The following is a 27,255-nucleotide window of genomic DNA, read 5'->3' as shown; positions in this document are numbered from 1 at the left end:
ACTCAACCAGCCAATTACGTGCTCTACAATCCAATAAAGGCATAAAAGGATGTGTCTGTAAAAACAAACATATTTTTACTGTTTGAAAAATTCTCAAAACCAGAATTTTACAAGTATTCTGGCACTGCTGGATTTTCAGCTGGTGGGCTGAGATGGTTCGAGGATGCTCAATGAATAAACTGAGAAATTGGGATCCAGTCTAAGTTGCAAAGTAGGAAAAATCAGAGAAATATGGTGCCCAGCAGGGCTCCAGGAACACTAACCCCAGCTGTCTAGAGCATAAATTGTCTCCTATATAAGCATGGTTGAAAGAGATTCAAAGAGGGATAGGAGTGGAAGGAGCTCCATGCAGCTCAGATTCACCTGATTTTGCACAGGACAGGGAAAGTCTCACCCATCCAGTTAAAGACCAGTCTTCTCGTGGATTCATTTAGTGAGGAGTCTATTACCATGTATCTCCATAACTGGAATAATCTGAAAGGGGAAAGCCAGGTTAAATTACTTTCTACTTCTAATTTGGCACACCATGCTCTCCTTCCTTTTAGACAAATTTCAGATGCTGAGTGAGATGAATGTTATTAGTATTAAAGATGAAGGTTGGAATGTGAGTTTATGGGAGTCTGCTCCATAGTTTAGGAACTCTCAGGTACTCATGAAATAAGCTGACATCAATTACTTCCAAAAGAAATGACTCTCCTGTTTGCTTCCAGTTGTGTGTGCTCTTCCTGGGCATTGCATTACGGTGATGGCTGTTGCTCATGCTGTTTGTAGAAGCCTTTCTTTGTTCATCTCTATTAACATAAAAAGTTTATCCACAGCAAGCTGGGACCTTTCCCTGCTGTCCTTCCTTTGATTTTGCTACTTGTTACTGTATATCGGTTTGATAGTAACATGTCACATTCGTCAAGGAAAAGCAAAATCCTTTTTTTCCTGCCTCAGCTATCAATCTGCCCACATCACCAAGTTTCATAAAAAGCAGCAGCCTTTTTCACAACTGCAGTATAGCTAACTCTGTGTGTGCGTATGCATGCATTTGAATGATATGTTAATGATATCAGAAAAGTATTGCTATGTCACTACTAACTTTAAAGCCTCTGAGATAATGAATCTGTGAGATTACAGATCCTGTGGGTGGGACACCACATCTACTCTGCTCACCTCCACTACCAGCCCACCTCCATTACCTGCAGCCACTGCGGCTGGGACCTGCCTGCAGACCTCCCTCCATAGTCTGAGGCTGCTCTTCAGGTGATGTTAAACAGGGAACAACTGTGTGTGTTTTTTGTCTTATGGTCAGTAGACCCCAGGGATGAAGCACCGCCAGTCCTATGTGCATAAATACAGAAAAGCAAAGATGTTTGAAGAGGTGAAGTGCTCAGCTGCTTGCCCATTTTTTTCCCCAAACATCAGTCTGTCTGTAAATACTGTCACTATCCTTACAAGTACTGCCTCTCTCTTAAACTTCTTTGTCGTTTTGGATCACCAGAAATTAATAGTCTCCTGATGGTGCAAGACAAGCCCTTTAACTGGCAGCATTTCACGACTGATCTTAGTGAAGTCAGCCCATCAACCGTAGCTCTGACTAGGCACACTGTATATAAGTAGACACATTTAAGCAAATTCAGCAGAGTCAGCTCCAACATCAAAAAAATGTGTTCATATTGGCAATTTAAAATACACATGTATTTGAAAAACTAAGTTACTTATTATTTCTTTTTGAGTACACATTTCTAGGTTTTTGTATTTTGCTTTGCTTTAGTTTGGTTTCCCATCAAATCTAGAAACTCACATTTTAAATGGAGCCTTGTGTCTCCCATGGGACTTGAAGGAAGTTGTTAGATGCTGAGAGGTGAGGTAGACACATCAGCTGGCAGAACTGGTAGCAGGGTGGAAATATCCTGTACATATACTATGTGGAATATCCTCTTATCAGTGACAAAACTTCCAGAGCACAACTGCTCTCATCAAGGGTGAAGTCACAGGCTATCTTCATCAACAGTTCCTGTCAGGGCTTTGGGTCTTCACTCGAATTGCTCTTTTTTAGCATGGCACTCTCTGGACTTTGAAAACATTTCGTTTTACTCCCCCCAAAAATTGCACTGGCAGCAATCTGCCAAGCTTGCTGGCATAGGTGAGTCTGTTACCAGCCAGCCCTTCCTGGACATTAAGACTTTCAGCAGGTCCTGGAACTACGCATGTTTTTCCAGGTATATTCTCAAGGGTGAACTGCTCACGTCTTGTGAAAGTGTGGGAATTAGTATTTGGACTGTTACGCCTTGAGGATGATAAAACCACTGCTTAAAGAGAGTTTCCTTGAATAACAAGTTTTCCTCCTGTTTCAAAACTTTATCCATGATGGATGATTCAGAGTTTTCCATACACAAACTCCATGACTTTCAGCCTCTCCCCAGTCAAGGACTCATTTTGAAACTTCAAACTTGAAGTCATCTTGAATTTCTTCAATAGGTTTCTGCAATTCTTTGTGCTATGTGTTTGTCCAGGAAACTGTGTTGAGGCGGGAAGCCCTAGGTGAAGCATTAGCAAGTTGTCAAGTTCTTTTTAATCCTGTTCAGAGAAAGGACGCCTAAGCCTCAGGGACTTTATATTTGTGAGATACCTTTCTTTTCCTGAGGCTCAGCTCATCAAGAACATCGTGGTTCTAATCTTGCTCAACCCAGTACCACATTTTCTCTTAAGTAATTCTTTAGAATGGGATTTAGTGAAAAGAAGATTAGAGAAACTTTCAGGGCATGGAGAACAGCCCACTAGAAATAACACACTGGTAACTTGACTAATTGGCCAGTATTAGCTGTAGTGGGATGCATCTCCCAGGGATTAAGTGTCAACACACCTGAGACTCATAGGTCCTTACAGAGAGTCAAGGGGCAGCAGTTCAGTAGGAATGTTAATTTGTTTTAGTAGCTGTGTTTGCCTCCCCTGGGACTGCCTACTCCTTTGGCACAAGGCTTCTCTTGTGTCCTCAGCTGGCACCATGGATTGAGAAGATAAACCAATGATAAAATGCTATATGCTTTGCCAGATGACCTACAGTAAGTGAAATAGTTGGAAAACTAAATGACATGATGATGATAAAGGATCACAGAATGAGTTACTCCTCTAGCACCAGGAAAGGACCTAAACAACAGAAACACAAACAAGGTTTAAGCACACTCCCTTCCTCTACCCAACAAATTTGTTTTTCCTTCTGTTTCTCTACAGAATTCTCATTATAACTCTGCACAACTCAACTTCTTGTGGGTTTTGTTTTTGTTTTTGCTTTTTTTTGTTTTTGAGTCACTGTGGAATCCACTTCTCAAATCCATGGATTCTTACTTTTTTATTAACTTACATTTTTTCCTCTACTTTTTTCTTCTGCCTGGCTGTAAACTGGTCACAAGCCTTTATCTGACCCATCTTAAACTTAGATTTACTAACTATGCCCACGTCTCCCTAGGTGACCTTCACTCCCTTCCTCTGGTGTTTCCTATTTCTTGCTGATGTTCAGCCAAGGACCAGAGCACTGAACATCTATTATCTCTGGGAATGCAGCCCATCATCATTTACTTTCATCCAAAACTGGAGCTTTGTTTATCTAAGCTTGATTTTGGATAACTGGGTGAGCAGAGCAGAAAGCAGGTCTGGTCCTACTTTTGTTCCGTTCCAGTTGCTGCTTCTCATCAGCCTCAGCTAGGCTGTTTTACACTCCTGAATTGGTAATGGTTGTTGTGCTGTTGTTGAGCCATGGGTGTGGGACTGGGACTGGGCTGGGCCGCTTGGTGGGAAGAGCCACCACCATGATGGTGCAGGGCAGGGGGCGGCTGCTGGATGGGTTGGGCCAGGCCGCATGAGGCCTGCAGGTTGGACATGCCTGCCACCACTACTGAAAAGCTTGTGATCAGAATTAAAATCTACATGAAATGTGAGTGTTCATATTACATTTGGGGAAAAAAAATAAAATAAGAATTGGTAAGCCAGGTGTCTAAAGTTTCCAGTTTCTCAAAATAAGCACCACTAGTTGATTCAACTTTACCTTCCCAGATGGGTACAGATTGTTCTTAGTGGACTTGTAAGAAGTATTATGAATAGACCCGGTCCTGGCTTGTCTTGAAGACTTCATTTTATCTCAGTTTACATGGACTGTAAAACCCCAGCTGTATGCATAAAAATTACTTGCAAAACTGCTTACCGTAAGACATCTTTATGCAGCCCTGAGCATCAATCATGGAAGATGTCAGAACATGGTAGTGATGCTCTGAAAAAAATTCCACCAAGCCACAGGTATAAAGACATTTGCTGTATGTGCATGCATTGCATCACTGAACGTCTCTCACTTCTGAAAAGACAAAGATGGAAAAAAATCTGCTGTTTTTGCAGGCCAGTCTCTGGAAAGGGCACAGAACTACCAGTGCGGCAAATAATTTTCCTGGGATTGGTCAGGTGGAGTAGTTTCAGCTTATTCATCCTGTTAACAGCTCTGGAAATCCCTGGGTGCTTCCCTCAGGCTTGCAGTCTCTCCTAATCAGCTTGGCAGAAGACCTGATCATGCATGGCCAGGTAAGTACAAGCATGCTCTGCAGCTGTTTGCATGGCATGCTGCTGATCTGCAAGGTCCTCTTTCCAGATGTGAATATCTCCTAGTCTGCAGGTGGAGTGGTCATGTGCATCATCCTCTTAGGTAACATTCACACATCTGTGTGGGAATGTAAGAAAAAACTGTTCAAGGCAGCAGCTGTGGAACAGGGGGAGCTGCTCGGAGCAGCAGCTGCGGAGCAAGATAAGCAGTATCGAGGACACCTTTTGAAGAACAAAGAACATCTCGTAGCTCTGACTGGATAAGCTTCCGTGTGAACGAGTGAAGAGTGTTTTTGCAGAATGCTCTGCTAACATGTATAAATAGAGTAGTGATTAACAATAAAGTAGACTAATAGCTTTTAACCACATTGGTGTGCTGTTATGTCTCTAGTGCGTCCTGAGAGTCCAGAGACTTCCCCACACATCTGTGTTGTACCTCCTGCATGTAGCAACTTTGACTTTTTCCAGCTTTGGCACAGGCAGCTGGAGTGCAAGCTCAGGAGAAAGTCTCCTGTTTCTTTTAACACGGAAGCCTGGCAATAAAGCATCTGGTATTACCTCAGAAATCAGCAGAGTATTATATTTTGCTGCTCCTCAACACTTTTGGCTTCTGCAGCCACAGTCACTTTTGTCTCATTACCAACACCATGTAAAACTCTGGCTTCTCTGACACAAGACAGGTTTTTATATTAAACTTTTACAGTCCTCTCTTATCTCACTATGAAGCAGGATGGTGTCATTGTAATGTACAGGGCAATATCATACAGTGACTGTTTACTCCAGGTTCACCTTCTCTTGAAAGCAGCACCTCGGGAGGAGAACAAGATTCAGTGAGGGCATCGCATTTTCATTCTTCCTGTTACCAGTTTAAATAACACAAAGCACCTCCAGACTCTGGAGGAGTCCTGCTGCAGCTGTGAGTCCATCTGCTTCTCTCTTGGGTTTGTTTTCAGGCCTGATGCCAGTGGGATGTTTGAATCCTGTATTCTAGCTTGTCTGGTCATGAGCACGTTGGCAGTAAAAGGAGCTTGTGGGAAAAAACCAACAGTTCTAAGTGTTATTAGGCTCCTGGCTTTCTTTGCAGAGCCAATACATGTGCCAAATGCATTTAGTCCTGTTTGTGTTCAGCTTCCCATTATTGGGAATTCACCACTGTGCTTAGCAATAAGTCATATTAGGAAGATGGTCTCATTCATGGGTGTCCAAACTCTTGCCTTGCCTGGGCTGCATTAAGTGAAGATGAATCATCTTCAGTTGCATATAAAATATATAATATAGATAATGTATATAAGTAACAAAAATTCTTTTATTTTTAATTTTTTTTAATTAAAAAAAATAAAAGGGCAGCAAAAACATAAAACTGGCAGGTTAATATATACCATTATTCACTTCATGAAGTGCAATCTGTATGGATGTGCAGGGTCTGTGTGACAGTTCAACATGCTCATAGATCATCCTGCTGCCAAGTATTGGCAGTTGTAAAAGGCAGCAGTGGAGCACAATGAACAGACAACAGTGGAGAATGTATTTCCTACTTTGCAAATAATGGTCACTCACTTTAGGATCTGATATACCACAACCCATTTCTGCACAGCAGGATTGTGCTAGATGTTTGTGGAAAAAAAATTTAAAAAAGATGCTGACATATTCTGTTCCTGGGGAGTCATTTTCAGCAGTCAGAACTGACATTTCTGCCTTTCCCATCTTCTGCTCTTGATGCTGATGATCATGTTCATGCCATGCATATAAGCAAAGGGAGAACCGGAGGTGTAACAACTAAGGGGAATTCTCATAGGAGTTTTGTATACACCAAGAAGGCAACAGTAATGCCTTAATCGTGGCCAAGTGGTTTGAAGCAGCAATAAGCATAACAGTAACTTGAAAACAGAAAGGGATTTTCAAATATTTTGCTATAATTCCAGCAAGATGGTATTGGCTTACTAGCAGTTCACACAGAAACAACAACAACAACAACAACAAAACAAAACAAAACAAAACAAAAAACTAGCATACAAAGTACTATTAGAACAGTGATATGTACAAACTAAGCTATATCAGATCATAAAAGCAATCAAGTTATGTTCAGCTTGGGTAATTTGGCAACAGGACTAAAATGATACAAGAGAATAAGGAAATCGTATCTGCAGGGGCTGGGGGAGAAAGAGTCTGTTAAAAAATAGCACGCTTAACCTCCGTCATGCTCCCTTCCTTCAGTTCTTGAATGAGATCTGCTATGGTCCTTCCATGAACATGGCACTGGCAGTTTCCCCAGGTCTACTGGGTACAGGCCTCTAATGTGGCATAAATTGCTGTGTTGTGAGTGGCAACGCTGCCTGCAGCAGGGATTTGGAACTATGTGATCTTCAGTTTCCCTTCCAACCCAAGCCATTCTGTGATTCTGTGATTCTGCGGTACCTTCACCATGGAGTAAACACTCCACCAAGAATTTACAACAGCCTTCACTATGAGAAATGGCAGAACTCAGCATAGCCTAAAGGAATAGAGTGAATGAAGGTGGCCAATGCAGCGAGCACATGCTATACGGAAAACCAAGCATCAAAACTTCTGCAGATGGCTCTGTGCGCTTCAGCAGTAAGAAGCTCAGAAGGACACTGCAGCTTTACCTTCAAAAGTCTGAAAGCTGGCAGATAACAGCAATGGGCCAAATATGCCACACCATCATTACAATAGCTGGTAGCAGAAATACAAATAGATAATGTAGGACAGGGCTTCCGGGTCTTTTTTTTCTTGTCCAACTTTGTTGACAACCAGCAGCAGCTTTACTAGTTACAATCTGAAGCAGCAACAGAATTTGGGAAGATGCTATGTTGAGTAGAATCCCTGTTTAATACACAGGGAAAATAAATCAATGAAATGACTGACAGTTCTGAGATCTCCATTTTTTCCTCATATTGTTTTCACTAGAGACCCCAACTCACACACAGCCCCAGCCCATGTCTCAAAGCTGTGATAAGATCCTCAGAGGGGAAAAAGTAGAAGACATTTTTTGATTGCTGGAACCCTTTCAGGGATCAGCTAGGCATCATTATGGCACTACAAACTTTAGAGACCTGTGTATGCCCACACTAAGTCTTAGCTCAGGTTAGGGATCCAAGCACCAGGAGGCACAGGGACGCACCTTGTCCACACCTGGAGAGGATGCAGCTGACACAGCCTCCCTGTGTCAGCTACTCTGTGCCTCCAGCTCCTCTGCAGCATTCCAAGTGAGGAGCTGCTTTACTACCTGAGATTAAACAGTGCATCTATAGGCACTCCTTGAGGGAAGCTTACATGCCAAACGTTAACATTGTTGATGTCCTTTTGGCTACTGACCAGCAGGAGATCAAGCTATTTGGTTGTGCTGGTGATGCTGAGGAAGAGGTGTGGTAAAAGATCACCAAATGAGGCCAGATGGCAGTCTGCAAAGCGGCCTTTTCCTCCCCTCTGGCTCCCAGCACCCAGGGGCAGCACTCAGCTGCAGAGCTGCAGGCTGTGGGGAAGCTGCCAGCCTCCAGCCACCTCCCTTCTGCACACACAGCGGCAAGATTGGGTCTCTGATATCAGCAAGGCTGAGTCTCTGATTTCAGCAAGGCTGGATCTCTGAAGCCAGGGCATCTCATCCTTGGGGATTTTCCTTTCCTTTACTTGGAGTAATGGGTCTTTGGATGCAATCCCAGTACATCTGTAACAACTGAGAGCTTTCTAGCAAATACAACAGGAGATCTCAGAAAGGTTTCAGAACCAAGCAGCCAGGCTACCGCATTGGCTGCAAGACACTGTGACATGAAGAGTGAGGAGATGTAGAAATAAGGACAGAAAAATGCATATATTTACCTAAACCACAGTTCCCTCAAAGGTTCAGTGATTTGTAGTGTTCCTTTTTTAGCCTTGTTAAAATAGCATTTCTTAAACTTCGTTCTTTCTTCAGCTTTCTTAGAAGAAGCAAAATTCTGGGAAAGTTCTTGCTTCAGAGAACGTCTGCTGTTACAAAAGAATGCCAGCCACTGGGAGGAATACTTAAATCTTACAAGATATTGCAAATTACCAAAATGCATTAGTCCATCGTCTTTATGTCAGCACTTCTGCTCAGCTTGCTTGGAAATATCAAGCAAGAAAAGAGAGGAAAAACAAAAAAGAATTTTAAATGTAAAATTTCAACTTTATCATAACATTGAAAGCTACATCCACAGTAACTATATTCGTACTGAAGACCAGCCACTCCCTGGGAAAAAGGCAAGGCTTAGTAGGGTTAATACAAACAGCAAGAGGAAGTGATTCAGGCTAAGCTGTTAATGTTAAGATTTTAAATGCAAGCTAATAACAATTAGTTTCTTGGCTAGAAAGTAAAGAATCTGGGTTTGGTACAGTCATCTTCCAAAAGTAATACATTTTCTCACTGATATTTTGCATATGCAATGTTACTGCCAACTTAAAGCACCAAAAGAGACTCTAGCTATCCTAAAGATCTTCCTAAGAAACTTCAAGTTCTTACAATAGCAGATACTCTTTATTCTCTGTACATCTTCTGTTGAGACTGTCAGTATGTGTGGGAAGAATTAGGAAGATCTGAGGGAATTTCCTCCTAGGAGTCAATAGATCTGTGTCCCACTCTTAGCTCTTCATCAACTGATAGGGAAAGAATGAGGCCCTGCATGATTTCTGGTAGGGAAAAAACAATTAATAAGGAGACAGCTTTAGTCACCTTGGTTTTACTTGTCTAACCTGAGCCAGGACCTTTGCAGACTTGAGACTGACTTTAGAGAATCTCTGGAAATCAGACCCAAGCCTGGGTCTTTGCAGGCAGTATCATATGAGCTTCAATAACAGAGCAGAACTGGAAACAAATTGGGCAGCTTAAAGCAGATATAACCAACAGTCTTATCACTTTGATCAGATGGATATGTCAAGTTATGGTTTCAGCTGGATGATCTGGGATAATTCAAAAAAACATCTCTATGGAAGGACTGCAAACGTATTTTTCAGAATGAAATTAGCAAATCTAGAGAAAATTTTAAGGATAAATAAGACTATATATGCATTTTTTTTTTTTTTTTTTTTTTGAAAGAGCAGGTAGGATTTATGTGTTAGAAGACAAGTCTAGGGAAATAACATCCACAGAAAAAAACAGAGTGGGAGTCAGAGAAAGGCCAACTGTTATGGCAGACTCTCAAGAAGAAACGCCTTGATGTACAGTATAGGAAAAACGCAGGACTGGTTTAAGAATCAGAAATTTTAAACACCTTTAAGCTTGTTTGTTAGATAAAGGAAGTCAGTAGGTACCTAGGAACATGAAACATCTGTAGTAGATTGGAGTCAGAAAAGCAGGATCTTCATATCGGTTTTTGAAAGTCATTGAGTTAGACTTCATTAACCTCGCTATTGCATTTGCTGAATACAGTATATTTGAAGTAAAGCTCTGGCATTTATATACTCTTATACATAAAGGCCTATATTATGTTCTGGAAGTACCTGCATCCCTTCTCAATGTGACAAAAAAAAACAAAACAAATTCAAACCAACTTGTTTAGCAAAGTGACCGTTAGCAATAGTGCCCTGAGTCCTGAGTGAGACAGGAGGGCACAGCCATGAGTGCATGGGGAACATCAGTGTGCTTCTGGAGACTGCTGTGCTGAGCAGAGGAGAAGGGACCTGCTCATGTCTCCTGCCAGTAGCCCTAATTCTGATTTGCTTTTTCACGTTTTCACATTTGAGAATAAGCTGTATTTTTTACTTTGACGAATCAATGCACATCTGAAATACCATGAAAGTTTTGGCACAGTTCTGTATCAAAAGATGCCCAAAGTGACAGATCTGCTGGAAAAAAATCATTCTTCTTCCCACATAGTCTAGTGGAAATGACGTTGTTCCTCCTTTACTTCTGAAAGAAACAGAGGGTGTTTACTATAGTGTTCATTTTTGTAAAAAGTTGTTTATCTCAGATTTGCACAGCAGCTCTGACTCACAACCCAACATCACCACCTTCCTGTCCACTGATCTCCCTACATGGCTGCCTCTTTGCTGTTCCACTTCTGCACCTCTTGTGTCAGGAACCATCCTCAGAGATCGTAACACCCCAAACACAAGTTACATACAGTATACCATCACTGTTTGCAGGCTTCAGCTATATCTGTTCATATCACAGTTAAGAGACAGAGCTCTCCCCTGTGGTGAGTCTGTTTCCTGAGTCCTTTCCAGCATCCTTTCTTTGCTTTACCTCTTACCTTTTGCATTTTCTTCAAAACTCTCTCCTATTTTCAAGGAGATTTCCACACTTTTTAAGATTTTCTTGCTTTTGATAGTATTAAATCCTATCAGTGCTGATGACCACACGCTGCCCAGCTCTTGCTGGCAAGTTTTCTGCAACTGACAAATCCCATATTTGTCCAAGTTTTTGGGCTCAAAATCATCATCAATTTCTCCATAACCATTAAGTATTCTAACTTCTACCAGCAGGGTTGTATTACATAAGACCTTTGCTCCAGTGAGCAGGCAGGATCTCTATTAGATGGTATCAATGCCACAAGCTTATCTCTTGTCACAGAAGTCTCTTTCAAGGCAGAGAAGACCATGGATAGGATAATTCCCAAGTGAGAACCCATAAGCCTGCTCCCAGATTGCTTTGAAGTGAATGAGCGGCCCACAAACTGGTTTTCTTCTGTGTGCATTTTTGAGTCATCTTGTTTGCAAGACATCTACAAATAGCTCAGATTCACTTCAAATAGGTGTAAGCAATTGATTGCCTGGGGTGAGTGAGCTTGTCTCCTCCAAACTGATTTGCATGGAACAGGTGCTTCAACTGTCTCCCAAAAGTCATTTTCCAGCAGAATCTTTGCAGACAGCTGTTAACACCGAAGTAAAGCCAATCTCCATTTTCAGGCTATGGTTTTGAATATAAAAGGCCCATTTCCCCTCCAAATAAGTGAATGCTAATTGTAGTAAGTCACACACAGAACAGTTCCCAAAAGGCAAAAAAAGTAAGTACAGGAACTGAGTTTGGCAAGTTTACATCCTTTATTTTAGAGCCACTGCAGCATTTCTCACCTAAGACCTTCAAGTATTTATATTTTTACTGGATTTGAGTTTTCAGGTTTCTACAGACTTCTCACACATGGTGTAGTGTGTCTCAGTCCATTAATCCTAAGTAATAAAAAGACACAATCTTCAGGTCCTTCAGAGTTTCCTTCTAAAGAGAATCTGAGCATGTGATACTCTGAGAAAGCCAATCAGGAGAGAAATCAGGGACTTCCATAATTAGAATATTATTATATTTGTTTTGGGATTAACCCAAAGTCAATAAATATGCAAAGATTCAAAAGAAGAATGGACTAAACTTCAGATTTAGATATTCTCTGGGGAGAAATGAGATGGAGTTAAAAAAATCTTCTTTTTTTTTTTTCCCTCAAACAGAGCCTGCAGTCTAAAAGGGACAAAAGGGTAACTAATCATACATGTACAGACATATTCAGCTTGTGCAGCAATGAAATGGGGATGAACTGGCTGGAAAGCAGCTCATCAGCAACAGCCCTAAAGGTGGCAACAGAAAGGCCATGGGTGCTTACAACATAACACCTATGGAATGTGACAGATGAGTTGTAACCAGGGGTAAAAGACTAAGGATAGAAGTTAAAGAAGAGTATTTCAGACTGGAAATGAGGAGACTCTCTCTCCAGGGACACAGGACTGGACAAGGAGCAAGTTTCTCACAAGGCTGTGCAACTCCATCCTCAGAGTTGTCCAAGTTTCCCCAGAGGATGCAGCCCTGGGCAGCCTGGTGTGAGCTGGTCCTGCCCAAGGCTGCACCATCCTGTCTGAATTTTCTTATAATCTTACAATCCAGTACAAATAATTTTTATATAGCATTGTTATATCAAAATATATGGACCAACATATTTGTTTCAGTGATCAGAAAAGTATTTCTATTGAAGAAATCCACCTAAAGAAGAATGCATAAAACTGAATGCATGTGTTTTTTTCTGATGACGTAATAGCATGTTACAGCCAGAAGGAATGTCTAGTAAATTTTTTGCTTACTGCCTCAGTTTTTTGTGATCTGAGCTAAGATAGCACTAGAGAATTGATCCAGGCAGACCTCGTTATATATACACCTGTATACACTTTGTCTTGAGCTGATAATTACATAAACAGTGCAAACAGAAAGAAAATGATAAATCCAGAGACCTTCAGTGGACTGATACCAGAACCTAGATTTCTGCAGTAAGTAGTCATAATGCTATGTCATTGGGAAATAGGTCTCTAGAGGGAACACAAGTAAAAGTGAGACAAGTCATCAGCTGTGCTACTCTGCATTTCATAGAACTCTATGTCCCCACTGCATCCCAGGAAAGCAGGATACAGACCTATTGCATCTCAGTCCTCAGCCAAGGAAAAGGATATATCCTTCTACAGCCACCAGCACTCCTGCTTTCTCTCCCCAGATCCACTTTTTCCTCTAGTTCTGTGCCTCTCTGTAGAAAATCACTAACTGTAGTTGTGCAAAAAGAAAATTAAATGATCCCAAGTCTTTCAGATCTTGCAGTCTAGGAATTTATCTGTGTTCATGTGATATGGAGGACAGAAATTAAAGAAAAGGAATATGGGAGACACAGCATACCCTCTGGGGGTTGAATCTAACTTTTTATTCTCAAAGAAAATATGATTTTAATATTGGCCTTTATGGTAAAGTGTCTTCTTAAATTATAAAAACAATTAAATAAAAAAAAATGACAGTGATCTTTGTGCTAGTAAGGGCATATGAATAATAGCACTGTGACCTACTGGCAAAGGAGGGGTAGGGGAGGAAGGAAAACACTGGGCACTAAGGACTCCCTCTTTATTGGTCATCCTAGTACATCATGTGGCCAAGGCTCCTTTTTAAAGCCCATCTCTTGGAGCTCATACTATCCTCACAGCTTCTATTTCTGCTTGCTCCTGTGAAAGACTGCTACCTGGCCTGACAAAATGTGCGACCAGTTTGTGGGCACCTGGAAGCTCCTTTCAAGTGAAAACTTTGAGGACTATATGAAAGAGCTGGGTGAGAAATTTTACTTGAAATAATTGTGTCTGGGGAAGGAATGCTGAATGCTGAATTTGAACACTATTCCTTACTTGCTTTTTCTGGCTATGCTGTTTACCAAGGTCTTTTTAGTCCAACTATTTTTACTAAATAATTTTATACTGGAGAACTTGTCTGTTTGGAGTAGCATTGTCACATTCCTATAACATAGAAAAATCTTGATTGGGAAGAGTAGTTTCAGGTAGGCCAAGTCTATGCATGCCTAACTGGTAGTGCTATAAATGAAAGTAAGCACTTTGCTGCAGTATTTTATGTGAATTTGCTTTTAAGCTTTTGGAAATATAAAGTGGTGTAATGCTAGAATGCAGCAAGCTTCTCCGTGTCTAAGAACAGCACACTTAAATTTGCTCTTGGACTAGGACACTGATTAATTGCCATGGCTATTACAGAAAGTGAATGAAACTCTGTGACTGCCTCCAGTGAATATTAATAAAGAAAGTTGTGCAGATTCATGCAGATACTGCACATACTTGCAAAAGACTCAAGGAATAACACTCTAAAGGTGTAGACTTCTCACTTAGAATTAAAATTGGGCTTTAAAAAGTTTCCAGCAGGATGAGGGAAGTATAGGGTAACTTGCACAGTTTGGACCTATACAGGGTAAAAATCCACGGAGATTCATTTGGAATCCATTTGGAGATTAAGGGTAAAACACTCGCTGAAAGTTCTGCAGCATGGATTCAGATGGCTTTCAGTGAGATTCTCACACTCTTCATCTTTACCCCAGATTTTATTCAGGACATAAAAGTTGCCAGCTATTTCTTAATCATTTCCTTTCATTCAGCCTAGCCACTGATAAATATATCTGCAATTTAAGTGATTTTTTTATTTGTTTGTTTTTGTGGCTTACAAACTGTTGTATGTTTCTGCTTATTTAATTTTAGATACAGTTAGCATACAAGTTAGTGCATAAATCACTGCGGTTGTCTGGAGCAAGTACATATGCAAATATCTGGCACTGAAACTTTGCCTCAGTCTTCAAAATGTTGCTTTTGCTACTCTGACAACAGAGCGTACAATTCCCTTATCTATCCATCTGGCTTGGTCTATAAACATACCAGCTAATGGGGAGAGTCTCTCATTTTCCCCAGATAAGAGAAAACCATGAAGATAAAACTTTATAGTGCCCTTTTTTATTTACAGGAGTGGGGTTTGCTACCAGGAAGATGGCTGGTGTGGCCAAACCTAATTTAACTATCAGCATCAACGGTGATGTAATAACCATCAGATCAGAAAGTACCTTCAAAAATACAGAGATCTCTTTCAAGCTGGGTGAAGAGTTTGATGAGACCACAGCAGACGACAGAAAAACAAAGGTGAGTCCAAAAATGGCGTTTTCCAACTATATATATTTCAAAAAGATTGGCGGATAAGGAGGACAGAGTTGCTGTTTTGACATCAAATCTTGAAATGCTGCCTTCAAAGGTAAACGTGCTCAGATTGCTTTTTGCTTCAGTACTTTGTGGACATGGAGACAATCTCTTCTTTGGTCCAAAGCACCCTGAAATAGTCATGCTTTGCTTTTTTTCCTCTGACAGAATGTCATCACCCTAGACAATGGCACATTGAAGCAGGTGCAGAAGTGGGATGGCAAAGAGACTGTTATCAAGAGAAAAGTGGTGGATGGGAATCTGCTGGTGGTGAGTTCATTTTTGCTGTCTAATCACTGAAGTCACTGTGCAAAATGCTATTTTGATGGATGCATTATATTGGATTCAAACACAGGGAACAAAAACATCTGAAAAGACTGTGCATTGAGTAAGAAGTCTTTCTGAACAAGTCTGGAGCATGTATTAAAACTGAAAGAGTCTTAAACTTATGGAATGGTATAGAGATATCTGCACTCCATCCATAGCAAGAAATGGTTAGGAAAGAATAGGGTGAAATATAATCTCAATTAGGGAAATGTTTATATTTTATAATCTCAAAGTTCTGGACAGGATAGCAGATGCATTAGCAAAGTCCATGTTAGGTTCACCCTCTCTGACACAAAATACTTCTTCTGTTCATTTCCAGTAGATCCCCATAGCAATGTCTGAGGGCCATGTTGCAAACTATCAGTAACCATGTCAGTGCTACGATGCTGTAGCAAAAAAAATAAAAAGAAAGGAAAAAAAGTAATCAGTATCTGATCTCCTTTGATTGTTGTTATCTGAGCAGACAGCACTGTGCTTGACTGGTGCCAGTGAGGCTCAGATGCAGTTTGTGGTTTCCCAGTGTTGCTCTCCAGTTTAAGGAAAAACACTTTGAAATACCTGGGGGAGAACTAACAATGTCTTTGTAAAAGGCAGCTGGGATTCCTACATGCTAGAAAATGATACACATACATTACATTCTTGTAGAGTTCTGCTTTCCCTAGAAAAAATGATGTGTCTACAAATGTAATACTTAAATTGATTTGAATAAAGACCAGAGGAGAATAAACAAAAAGTAGTTTTTAATAACAACTTCATTAGAAAAGTCTGAAGAAAACAGAATTTGATCTAGCAGAAAAATAGATGAGGACAGAGCCTAAAATACAGAGGATGACACATGCAGCTGGAAGTTGAGTAGGACTCTGTGTATGTGCTGTACCCACATATGTAGAAGATGAGCCACAGCTATAGAAGGTGAGGAGACAAGAGACAACTGCCTAGATCTAAAGTGCTCCTTGGGTGTTCCAGGAGCCTTTTTTGAGGCCCAGAAATGTAGGAAATTAGAAATCTCCTGTGGAGGCCAAAGCAGTGTCCTTTGATGTTGCTTTAGTCCTAGGCTTCTATGAATATTTTAGACTTTTATTTCTGAAGCTTCCAACGCTGAGTTTCACCATTTTGGCAATTGCTCTTGAAAGAGGAGAAATGCAAATTCTTTCTTGCATTGGCTCCCAGTACACAAATAGTTCTCTACCTTCTGACTATCAAATATGCAGGGAGAATTAAAAGCTGATTAAATTTGCATTTCTTTCCAGGAATGCACCATGAATAATGTTACCAGCAAAAGAGTTTATGAAAGAGCGTGAGGAAGCTGTCTTCACATGGGACTGATGCTCAAGGCTGAACAAAAACAACTTCACCGAAGGAGAAAAACTCCACAAATACATTTTGGACAGAACTGCATTTTTTACAGATGTATCCCTCAAAATTACATGCAGCTAGCCTAATTTGTTGTGGTTATTCAATAAACCATTCTGCTTTCTACAACTCTTGTGTGTGTTGGCATTTCTCAGAAAGGGCCTTGGGTTTTGCACTGTGGGGATGGTGCTATGTGGGATGTATCGTGTGAAAGCCAGCACCATGCTTGGTAACTGTGGCCCATCTCACTGCAGAAAGAGGGTCATAGCCCATCCAGTTGGTGGTATTTGCTATGTAATGGAAATAGATGAAGACCTGGATACAAAGCATCATCTGATGACGTGTATTTGCTGTATGGTCCACCAACTGCAAGGAGCCTGTGGCCAAGATGCCCACCATTGGAGTTCATTGTGAGCAGGCAACCTGGCACCTCACCCACAGCTATGGTTTGAGAGAACATAGAAAAGCTGAAAACTTTAAGCTTGTGGATGATCTGAAGTGGTTTGTTCTTGTTCAGCTCCACTTGGAGTGAAATCAGAGCTGCTGGAGCTCTCAAGTGTGATTATGTTAATAATGTGCCTTTTCCTAACTTTTTTTTTTTTTGCCCTACATCAGACAAAAAGCATCATAGTTTAGAGAGTACTCTCAAGCCTACTAAAAAGAATTTAAAGGTTTTCTCTTGTTACAGCATCCTTACTCTCCTATACACATTTTCTACTAGGTCATTAGATTAAAACAGTCTTTGCATTTTATATCTGTTAGAGAAAGCTTTTATGGGAACACTAACTTCTTTAGATGCAAAGACCTTTAGGAGCCAAATTTTTACACTCCTCTTGTTCTTGAGTCCCTTTTTTCTATGGCTTTTAGTTCTCAACACCTACTTCAAATGTTCAATCTTATTTTCTTAACCTGGAGGGACAAAAAGAGAGGATGAAAAATTAGGAAGTCTTGGGAAAATCTGAACAAGCATCTGAGAAGATGTGCAGTATCCACAAAATGGGAAAAACACCACATCTGGAGCTTATGATTGGGTTAACTATTTGTGAACCACACTGCACATTCCTGAAATCAACTGTCAGAGGTAACAGCACTGGGACCTTACTGCCCTCAGCAGAAACCTCATACATACACTTGGACTTTCTTCTGCAGGACAGACCTTGTCCAAGATTCTACACTATTAGCACAGCTGAAGAGGGGAAAAGGTAGGGCTTCTAACCTACAGATGAACTAAGGAGTCATTTAAGAGCAGTTCTGAAAGGCTGTCAGCAAATTCTGCAGAAAAATGTTGAAAGAGCCGTGAACAAGCAGCTCCCTGTTTTTATTATGGCTTCACTGATTGTGAAATGTCATGAGTTTAAAGAACAGCAGTTGCATAGGGGAAGGAAGAATGCTTTTGAGTATCCCATACATACATACAGTATTCATTTCTTGAGTAAAAGGAGCTAACCCTCAGGTAAATGAAGTGTGCTCTCTCAAAAGTGAATAAAGGTGACAATATACATTTCTAAGCATCTTGCCCTCACCTGCAGAGCAGTACAGTCCACCATCTCCTTTTTGAAGTGCTGAACTATTCTCCAAAAATCAGAAACCACTCAACAGCATTCCTTTCTTAAAAAGGAGGATCCCACTATGTTCCTGCAAACCCCATTGGCCACAGCAGGCACCTCTGAGTGCTAAGAGGAGCAGGTTTTTACTTGCTAGCTTATTGGCTCACTAATCCCGCAAAGGTTTCATGGATGATCAGAGGAGAAGGGGACTCAGCCACAGATTTTTAGCAGCTCGGAAGAAGGATGATACAAGGCTTATACTTTGCTCTGAGCTTCCTGTTATTTTCCTGTTTAGCTTTTAATTCTTGGTTAACACTGGGAGGAACACAGAATACTTCTGCATGTGGGTCTGCCAAGCCCAAGGTCACCCAGCTCTGCTCTCCATACCCTGCCCTCAGCAGCTTTGGCCTGGTCTCTTGGGTCCCCCAGCTAAGCAGACAAAAAGCCATTCACACCCCCAAACTGGAGCTGTTGGGAATAGGCAGACTGCTGGCCTCATGTTCACAGCCAGTCCCTCGGCTCCCTCATGTCAGCATCAAAACATCCTTGGCGTCTTTAGGCAAGGCAGGCATTTGGCCTCTCTCTTCTGCTTTTATTTCTGTTTAGTTGATCTCCCCTAGGATTTTAATTAAGATGTCCTTTGGATGAAATGTGTCCAGATCATATTTCCTTTAAAGAAGTTGACATGAATTTACATTTTAAGTTCTTTTAATATACATTCTCCTCATGTTTTGACTCTGTTTTTACAAGTTTTTACCGTTCTTTCTAGTCCTGCTTCATATTCTCCAAGTGCATTTATTTCAAATCCCATGTCACTTCAATCACAAGAAAAAATGGAATCAAAGATCCTCTTATCATGTTCATGCACAATCCTTGCCACATTTTTTCTTTACACTTGAAAAAATTCATTTCCACAGATACTATTTCTACTGAAGTTATAATTCCCTGCTCTTCTTCTTTCTATGCTGTAAGTCCTTTAAATGAAAGTACTGATCTTTCTTGGTGACAAAGAGATGGATGGTAGCAATGTCAACATTGTTTGAGACTGCTTAAGACTGGGGTTTTTGTCTGTATAAATAATTCTCTGTCACTTTTTTTTCTTAAGGTTACTGGTACTGCACTATAGCTGTTCTATTCTGACTAATTTGCTCTTTTTGAATTTCTTTGGACCTGATTTTACAATGTCCCAATCATCTTTTATTTCCCAAAGGCACCAGCCTTGTCTTGTTAAAGTGCCTTTATTATGTGGATAGGACAATTAAATGAAAGAACAAAGAATGCCTGAGGGACGACGGTAGAATATTTTCCTATTATTCATTGAGAAATAATGGATAGTTTCATTTAGAAGAAGCTTTCTCATTTCCAAAGATTGGATAAAAGACCTAGCCATTTCTTACACTAAATATGATGTAATGTTTTAGAATAACACTGTGTGGACATATTCATAAATTCATTCACACTTATGTACATTTTACAGACAAAATATCTGCTTCCTATTGTGGGAAGAAAGACTTATTCTTTTATTTCTTTTTATTTTAATTACTCTGGACTGAACCCCTTTACATTGCACTGTAATTAGACCTGAGCAATAATGGGAACTTCTCTCAATTTATCCTCATTCATCTTAGCACTGATAGGATAAAAATGTTTTGCATTTACAACCAATATTTGTAATTTAAGACTCTGACATTTCCACACAACCTCAGAATAATTCAGCGATTATTTTATATTCCCTGCCCAAGTTGTTTCTTACTTCTGTTTAAGCATTTTTCCCTTACTGCATATGGCAGCTGTTGAGACAAGACTCACGTCTTTGCTACCTCATCCCAGCATCAGTTCCATTCCACTCTTTCTATCCTGGATGCAACAAACTCAGTTCTGCTACCTGTCATACCAGCATCTCTTCATCCTTGCAGTGAAGATTTGAGATGTTCCCATATATGGTCGTAGCTCAGAAATTAATTATGAAAAAAAAAAAAAAAAAAAACAAATAAGTATAGAAGCCAAATAGGAAAGAAGCCTCTTAATACTTTCATGTAACAAACAATCATTTTCTCCAGGAAGTTAGTTTAGAAAGGAGAACGACAGAATTACACTTGATGTGGTCTCACACTGCAGTTTTCATGTATTTTGGGTTGTCTTGAATTACAATGCTTCACATTCTCACCTGTCAAGTACACATATGGTTTATGTTACTAACCACAACACAGTAATTCTAAATGCACCTTTACAAAAAAAGCTTTTCCAACTTTCAAACTCAGTGTTTCTAATGCCAGGTTAACATAGTGAGCAGAGTGTCCTTGCCACAAAGAGTACTAATGATATCCTGGGCTGCATTAAGAGTAGTATTGCCAGCAGGCCAAGGAATGTCATCACCTCTGCTAAGCACTGGTGAGGCTACACCTGGAGAAATGTATCTAGTTTTGGGCTCCCCAGTACAGGAGAGACCTGGACATACTTGAGACAGTCCAGGAAAGGACCATTAAGGTGATGAAGGGACTGGAGCAACTCCTGTGAGGAAAAACTGAGAGAACTGGGGCTGCTCAGCCTGGAGAAAAGGAGGCTCAGGGGGATGAAAATGACAACAATAGTAATGGTGACAGCAGCAGAATGGTGTTGGGAGGACAGTCAGAGCTGAATTTCAGAGGGATAAAGTGGCTGATGGCTACATATGGCTCAGATCCCACCTCAGTCCTCAGACTGCTCCATGTTTCCAGCAGTAGCCTCACATCCCCATCCCCATGTGTGCCTCACTGTCCTGATCTGTCAGTGGAGGAAGCTGAGGCAGGCGTCACCCGGAGCCTTGGTACAGATACGGCTGCCTTGGACAAGGTGCACATTGTCTTGCCCTGGCACTGCTGCTCCCATTGGCCCATTCTGACCATTACAGGGACTGGACATCTTTAAAAGGAGGCAAAAGAGATCTGAGTCAGGCACAAAATTTCTTTGGCTCCCACCAAAAGCATCTGTGACTGCTGCCTCTCTCTAGGACCACTGCCTCACAAAGCCAACACGATGTGTAACCGATTTGTGGGAACCTGGAAACTTGTCTCCAGTGAAAATTTTGATGACTATATGAAAGAACTGGGTGAGAGATGTTGTGTGCTTTTTCTTCTTTTTCTTTTTCTTTCTTTCTTTTTTTTTTTTTCCATGTAAGTTTCCTTTGCAAATGCCGCTTCTTCATCTTATGCTTTGCTCATGCATAGTGCTTTCTTTCTGGCCATATAGGCATTGCAATTATTTTTCTAGCATAACTTACTTCCTCAACACCTAACATGGAAAGAAAATAAAGGCTTCTGTTACAAATTTACCTCTGTCTAAGTGAACTAACCTGATCTAACCTGTTTGTAATGAGAAGGATCTAAGGAGATGCAGCATTGTTTTATGTTTCTCTTCATTGTACAAACTCGTGATTTGTGATAATTTACAATATATAATGGAGCTGATGTCTCATGACACTTTGGTTTCGGAGTTCTAAATCCTATGAATGAATATATCTGTTTCTGAGAAATGCCAGGAATGTAATCAATTGGGCATTGTTTTTAATTCTAATGCTGGCTTCATTCCTAGATAGCAAGTGCACACAGTCAGTTACAGCATTTCTTTTGCTATATAAAATGATTCACTGAGACACTAATTCCCCTTATTTGAAATGTTAAACTGAGTAACAAAAGAACTTCAGTAAATTAATTAACCAGAGTAAATGTAGGATACAAGTTCAGCTACAGACATTTTTCTGAAGATTGGAACAGAAATGTTTCAGTACTGAATAATTACTGCAAATAGTATTATACTTTACAGATAACAACATATATCCTTTTATATGTATCTTCTCATATGAGCACTTCATAGCATTAATGCAACAACTACAGCTATCCCCTTTCTGTTTTTATAAAGCAGTGATACATCATTATTTATACATGTACTTGCCTTTTCCTCTGAAGTTCAAGAGTTAGGATCCCTAAGGTATCTTAGTAAAAACCTAGGAATTGCCCATTCTCCAGTATATTCTTTGCTTTAATGAATAAGTAACAGCATATTGGCAGTTCAGAATCCAGTTTCCTCCCCGCATCTCGCTAAGAGAAGTTCAGATTCTAAGATTATTTAACAATTTTTATATAAAAAAGATTTAGTTGAGCTTTTGTGAGAAACAGTTCTATCTCTACAAAGATACATGCACACTACTAACCACCAGTATTTCTTCCTAGTTAAATGTATACACCAGTACATACTCAAGTGAATCTGCTTCTTGCTGGAGGCACATGCTATCAACTGGAGTTGCATGACCATCTGAATACAGAGCTTCCACATATGAAGAATCAGTGTCTCATATGAAGAAAGCATTATAGTATTCAGGAATAAACTTTTCCTCATTTTTCTACTGAAGTTTTTAAAAATGATACTGTGATACTGAGCTTTTTGCTTCCTAGAATGTAATGACAGTTTTGTTCCTGATTTCTAGGAGTGGGCTTAGCAACCAGGAAACTGGGTGGCCTGTCAAAGCCCAATGTGATCATTAGTATGAAAGGGGACATAGTAACCCTCAGAACGGAAAGCACCTTCAAAAATACAGAGATTTCCTTCAAATTGGGTCAGCAGTTTGATGAAACAACAGCAGATGACCGGAAAGTCAAGGTAAGGGGGCTGATGTTCTCTGAGTGGTCCTAACATACTAGAAGAGAGACAGGAGGAGTTTTTCTTACCCTCCTAGTGTACTGTGAAATTCCCAGGTTATTCAAGAAAAGCACTGAAAGAAGAAATAGTATGATGCTGGCACCACTGGTAAGAAGTTTATCATTAGCAGAGAACGCAGATCTGGCTGAATATAAAATGAGTTGCTATTCTAATCTGCAAAGTTTTGATTACAGTTTGAGACTCTTTTCTTGGCCTTTGTAGAGTGTTGTAACCTTGGAGAAAGGGTCATTGGTTCAAGTTCAGAAGTGGAATGGCAAGGAAACCACAATAAAAAGAAGACTGGTTGATGGGAAAATGGTGGTGGTAAGTACCAGGCTCTCACTCCTTGTATGCTGCTGCGTGGCAGGAGGATGCAACGTTCAGTTGGCCTCTGTCTAAGCAGAGTAGCAGTTTTGGCTTTTGAGAGAAATAAGTATGGAGAAAATGGGAAACAAGCTTAGGAAACAATCTGGAAGGAAATAAATATTATTCCATAACAGCAAATTGTCATTAAAGAAATTATACTGGCAGAGTTGTCATGATTTGAGATCATATATACTGATCTCAAAATTATTCTGCCTAAAAGAAATGCAATTTTCATAGAGTAGAAATCTGTGAAATGTAAAAAGAAGTTTGCAAGCCAGAAATTTCTGTCCCTGGAATGGCTCTTTGCTTTTTTCCATCTTTAGAATGAATCCTGTCCACCTAAGAAAATTGATTTCATCCCTTTTTTGCACACCTGTTTCTACTTGTGCCAGTCAGTTCATAGTACTGTTTGTTTTTCAGGCATGAGCACATCTAGCTAAAGGTGCTGGAGGTTTATTGCATGAAAGGCAGTTCTCTATGCCTAATTCTGCTGGTGATGTTCTGATGTTCCTGATGGCTCCTCTGAAAGGCCCTTGGCATTGAGAGAAGCCCACACTTCATGAAGGCTGGGGACTTTCCTCAATCCATCTAACCTGCCTACCTTTCTTACAGAAAGGGTTGTTAAGCACTGGAATAGGCTCCCTAGGGAGGTGGTTGAGTCACCCTCCCTAGATATGTTTAAAAACCATTTGGATGTGGTGCTCAGGGACATGATTTAGTGATGAGTTGTTAGAGTTAAGGTAGTATGGTTAGGTTGCATTTGGACTTGATGATCTTGAAGGTCTTTTCCAACCTGAGCAATTCTATGATTCTATGATTCTCTACTAGGCATATAAAAGCCACAGGTGTCGTAATACATTTTAAGGAATTGAGATTTTACTTCTGAATAAAGAGAAGAATCTTAGAATCACAGAATGATAGGATGTCTTTGGATGGAAGGGACTTCAAGGACCACTCAATTCCAACCCCCTGCCATGAGGGGATCAGGCTGCTCAGGGCCCCATCTACTCTGGCCTTGAACATCTCCAGGCATAGAGCATAGCTTCTCTGGGCAGCCTGTGTCAGTGTTTTGCTCATTCCATCAGCTGCCTGTGGCCTATCCCTGGCCTAGGACAGGACTGCTGAGGAGGACTCATTTCTGCACATTGCTGAGCCCTGCCTCATGTTCTGCTACCTCTGTCGCACTGGCCTGGTGGCTGTGAGTCATTGAGAGCCACTGAGGGCCACCAGGACAAAGGGGTTAGGGGAAACATTTCGTGATTCATGAGTGCAAAGTTTTGTAGGCCAGAATCCTGACCTCTGAGCTGCACAGGCTGCATCTGTTTCCACAAAAACAGTGTTTGTAAAACTGAAAGCGTTTGTGAGCCACAGTATGATAAACTCGGCCTTGATGATGTTTCTATCAAGCCAGTACAACGAGAGTGCTTTTTTTTTCCTGTAAGCTGAAGTTAATTTTGCATTCTTTTTGTCATTATATGCCATTTGATTAAAAGAAAAAACAAACAAACAAAAAATCACATATTGCACTGTAACTATAGTTTTGCTATCTGCTCTAAAAATTATACAGATTTTCAAAATATGACATCTGGATTTTCAGTGAGTTCAGTGGTACTGCACAAGACATATTTGCTGCCAATGAGATTCTTATATTAATCTTTTCTTTTGTGCCTTAGGAGTGTGCCATGAAAGGGGTTGTCTGCACTAGAGTCTATGAAAGAGTGTGAAGAAACACCTTCTCTGCACCGGACTGGGATTGGCTCTAAAAACTCTCACTAGCCCAGTGATCAAAGCTTCATGCACTGTGCTTCTTTATTTTATTTCCTTTTATTGGGAAAATGACTGCATTATAATTTGATATTCCAGAGCCATAGTGTGACTAATCCAGAATATTGTGGTGCCTCAATAAAAGCTTCTCAATAAATGAAATAGAGCGTCTGCACATCAATTTTTAAAGTTTGCTTTCTTGGATGCTGCCCATCTTTTCTGTTGTTCTTGTCTGTGTAGATGGTCAGGCTTTTTCTGCATAAAATGCTAAAATACAATCGATCTGCCTCTGGGAGAGGGCTAACACTGTTTTCTTGATGTGTGTGAAAGTTCTCATCTCATGGCTGCAATTTGTCACTTTCCTGTAAATGATTTTATTGCTGAATAGTTCCTATAGGGAAAATCATCTTAACCACAATAATTTTTGACTTGCAGTATGATTTATTGTTTCAGTCTTTTAGTTTTACTGCATCATTTGTTCTCACTGTTCTCATCCTAAAATGCTTATATTTCTCTTCGTACCAATTTCTATAACCTGGCATTTGCTTGGAAGAGAGCACCTTTAGGAGGATGAATTATCAGGATATATTCCATATTTCTCTGCCCAGCAGCCTTTGAACTTTCAAAAGAAGTGTGAAACAGCTCTCAATGAACTCCGGAAATCTTAGTGCTAGAGAGTTTCATTTTGCAAAGCAATTCCTTTTACTTCTAGCAATTTTTAAGCATGGGTTTAGAGTTAAGCACACAGAGAGATTTCAATGGATAGAATTTGCTGCTAAACCCAATAGAGTAACTAAGCTGTTCATTCTTCCTATTGTACTTTGTGCTTTTAACTAAGGAAAAAACAGAAAATCTCCTTAATCCAAAAGCATTGGAGCAGCTTATTACTTTTTGCCTTCCTTAACTGGCATTCAGTAATACCACAGCATTCATGTTAACAACACAAAGAGGAGTATTTCTTCCCTTTTCATCACCTCCACGTCATCATGCAGGACTCTCTCTGCCTTCTCTGGGGGGTTAAAACTGCTGTGATAGGCAGATGTGTTTATTTTGGCTTGTTAGTAGCTGCAGTGCTAATGTGAACCTTTGCCTACTGGTTCTGCAGTTGAGAACATGAATTCTCACAGTAAGGGAGATCCGGAATGTCAGTATCTGAATCGGTGCAGCTGAGCAGATAATTAGGAAGTGAATGTCATCTGTAAATGCAAAATGTAAAGGTCACTTTTCTTCTCTACCTATCATTGGAGAAGCTTGAGACTAGGTCTGGCTTTGATCACAATTGTATCGATGCATACTCACTGGAAGCAGCTGCCTGAAGGTACAAGAGGCATCCTAGAAAATATGAGTTGTGATTTACAGATAACTTTATACGGGTCTCCAACCTAAGTGGGGGTAAGAAAGGAGCAAATTCTTCTGTTTTGCCATTAAGATTCACATTTGTGAGAGTCAGAGTTTCTGAGACTCTAAGTCTTCAGTGTCTGTTACAAGGACTGTAAATAAAGCGCTGCCCCTTGTAACATAACATCATTCACAAGCTGTCCGAGCTGTTCTCCAGCTCAGAGCTGCACGCAGAGTGGTGAGTGCTGCAAACACACTCTTTATTTCCTTTGCTTTTCTTTCAGCAACCTGTAAATGCTTCTCTTGAGTTTAAATGGAAAATTTTCCTCTCCAACTGAATGTCAGTTTTCAGTTTTTTTACTTCCTCAAGAAAAGGAAATAAACATTCAGTTTGGTACAAGCTGTGTTTTTCCAGGACTGGGGAAAAAATAAGACTGTTCACTCAGTTCTCATTCATTTACTGTCTTCTCCTTTCCTCTCACACAACCCACCTTTCTCCTCTCCTCTGTATGGATTTTTGAATTGCATTTAATATTCCAGAGTCTGAGGATTAAAATTCCTAACAAGACGCAGGTATGTTATTAGGATCCCAGTATTTGGCATTTTCACTCCATATGAAGGTCACTTCAAAATGTCATGTGAGCTGGGGACTTTCCAAAACAGGAAAAGTGCAACCGGACTGATAGTGTGGAAAGCGAAAACAATGAGGCAGGTGGCACACATCAGCGCAGAAATGGAGCGCTTTGGGATACTGCAGCACATAATGCAGTCCTTGGGGTCTCCAAAAGAAATTAAAGTTTATATGAACTGTGTGGTCTGAAGGTTTGTTTCGTGCCTAACTACAGATACGCTTTTCTCCTCTACTAAACAT

At 40.4% G+C, this 27,255-nt stretch overlaps 2 protein-coding genes across 2 annotated transcripts; both read left to right on the top strand.

Annotated features, from left to right (window-relative positions):
- The first annotated feature begins 13,443 nt into the window (after nt 1–13,443).
- LOC100550279 (fatty acid-binding protein, adipocyte) lies at nt 13,444–16,824 on the top strand. Its single transcript, XM_003205139.5, has 4 exons — nt 13,444–13,603; nt 14,789–14,961; nt 15,184–15,285; nt 16,593–16,824. The coding sequence occupies exons 1-4, from the start codon at nt 13,531–13,533 to the stop codon at nt 16,641–16,643; spliced, it is 399 nt and encodes a 132-aa protein (XP_003205187.1). The 5' UTR covers nt 13,444–13,530; the 3' UTR covers nt 16,644–16,824.
- A 4,306-nt stretch (nt 16,825–21,130) lies between these two features.
- LOC100550128 (myelin P2 protein) lies at nt 21,131–25,208 on the top strand. Its single transcript, XM_003205138.5, has 4 exons — nt 21,131–21,330; nt 22,705–22,877; nt 23,139–23,240; nt 24,956–25,208. The coding sequence occupies exons 1-4, from the start codon at nt 21,258–21,260 to the stop codon at nt 25,004–25,006; spliced, it is 399 nt and encodes a 132-aa protein (XP_003205186.1). The 5' UTR covers nt 21,131–21,257; the 3' UTR covers nt 25,007–25,208.
- The last annotated feature ends 2,047 nt before the right edge of the window (nt 25,209–27,255 follow it).

Source organism: Meleagris gallopavo, chromosome 3, assembly GCF_905368555.1.
Source record: "Meleagris gallopavo chromosome 3, MGAL_WU_HG_1.1, whole genome shotgun sequence".
Taxonomy (NCBI): domain Eukaryota; kingdom Metazoa; phylum Chordata; class Aves; order Galliformes; family Phasianidae; genus Meleagris; species Meleagris gallopavo.
Note: the sequence above shows the minus strand (reverse complement) of the source record. Positions and strands in the feature narration are given on the sequence as shown.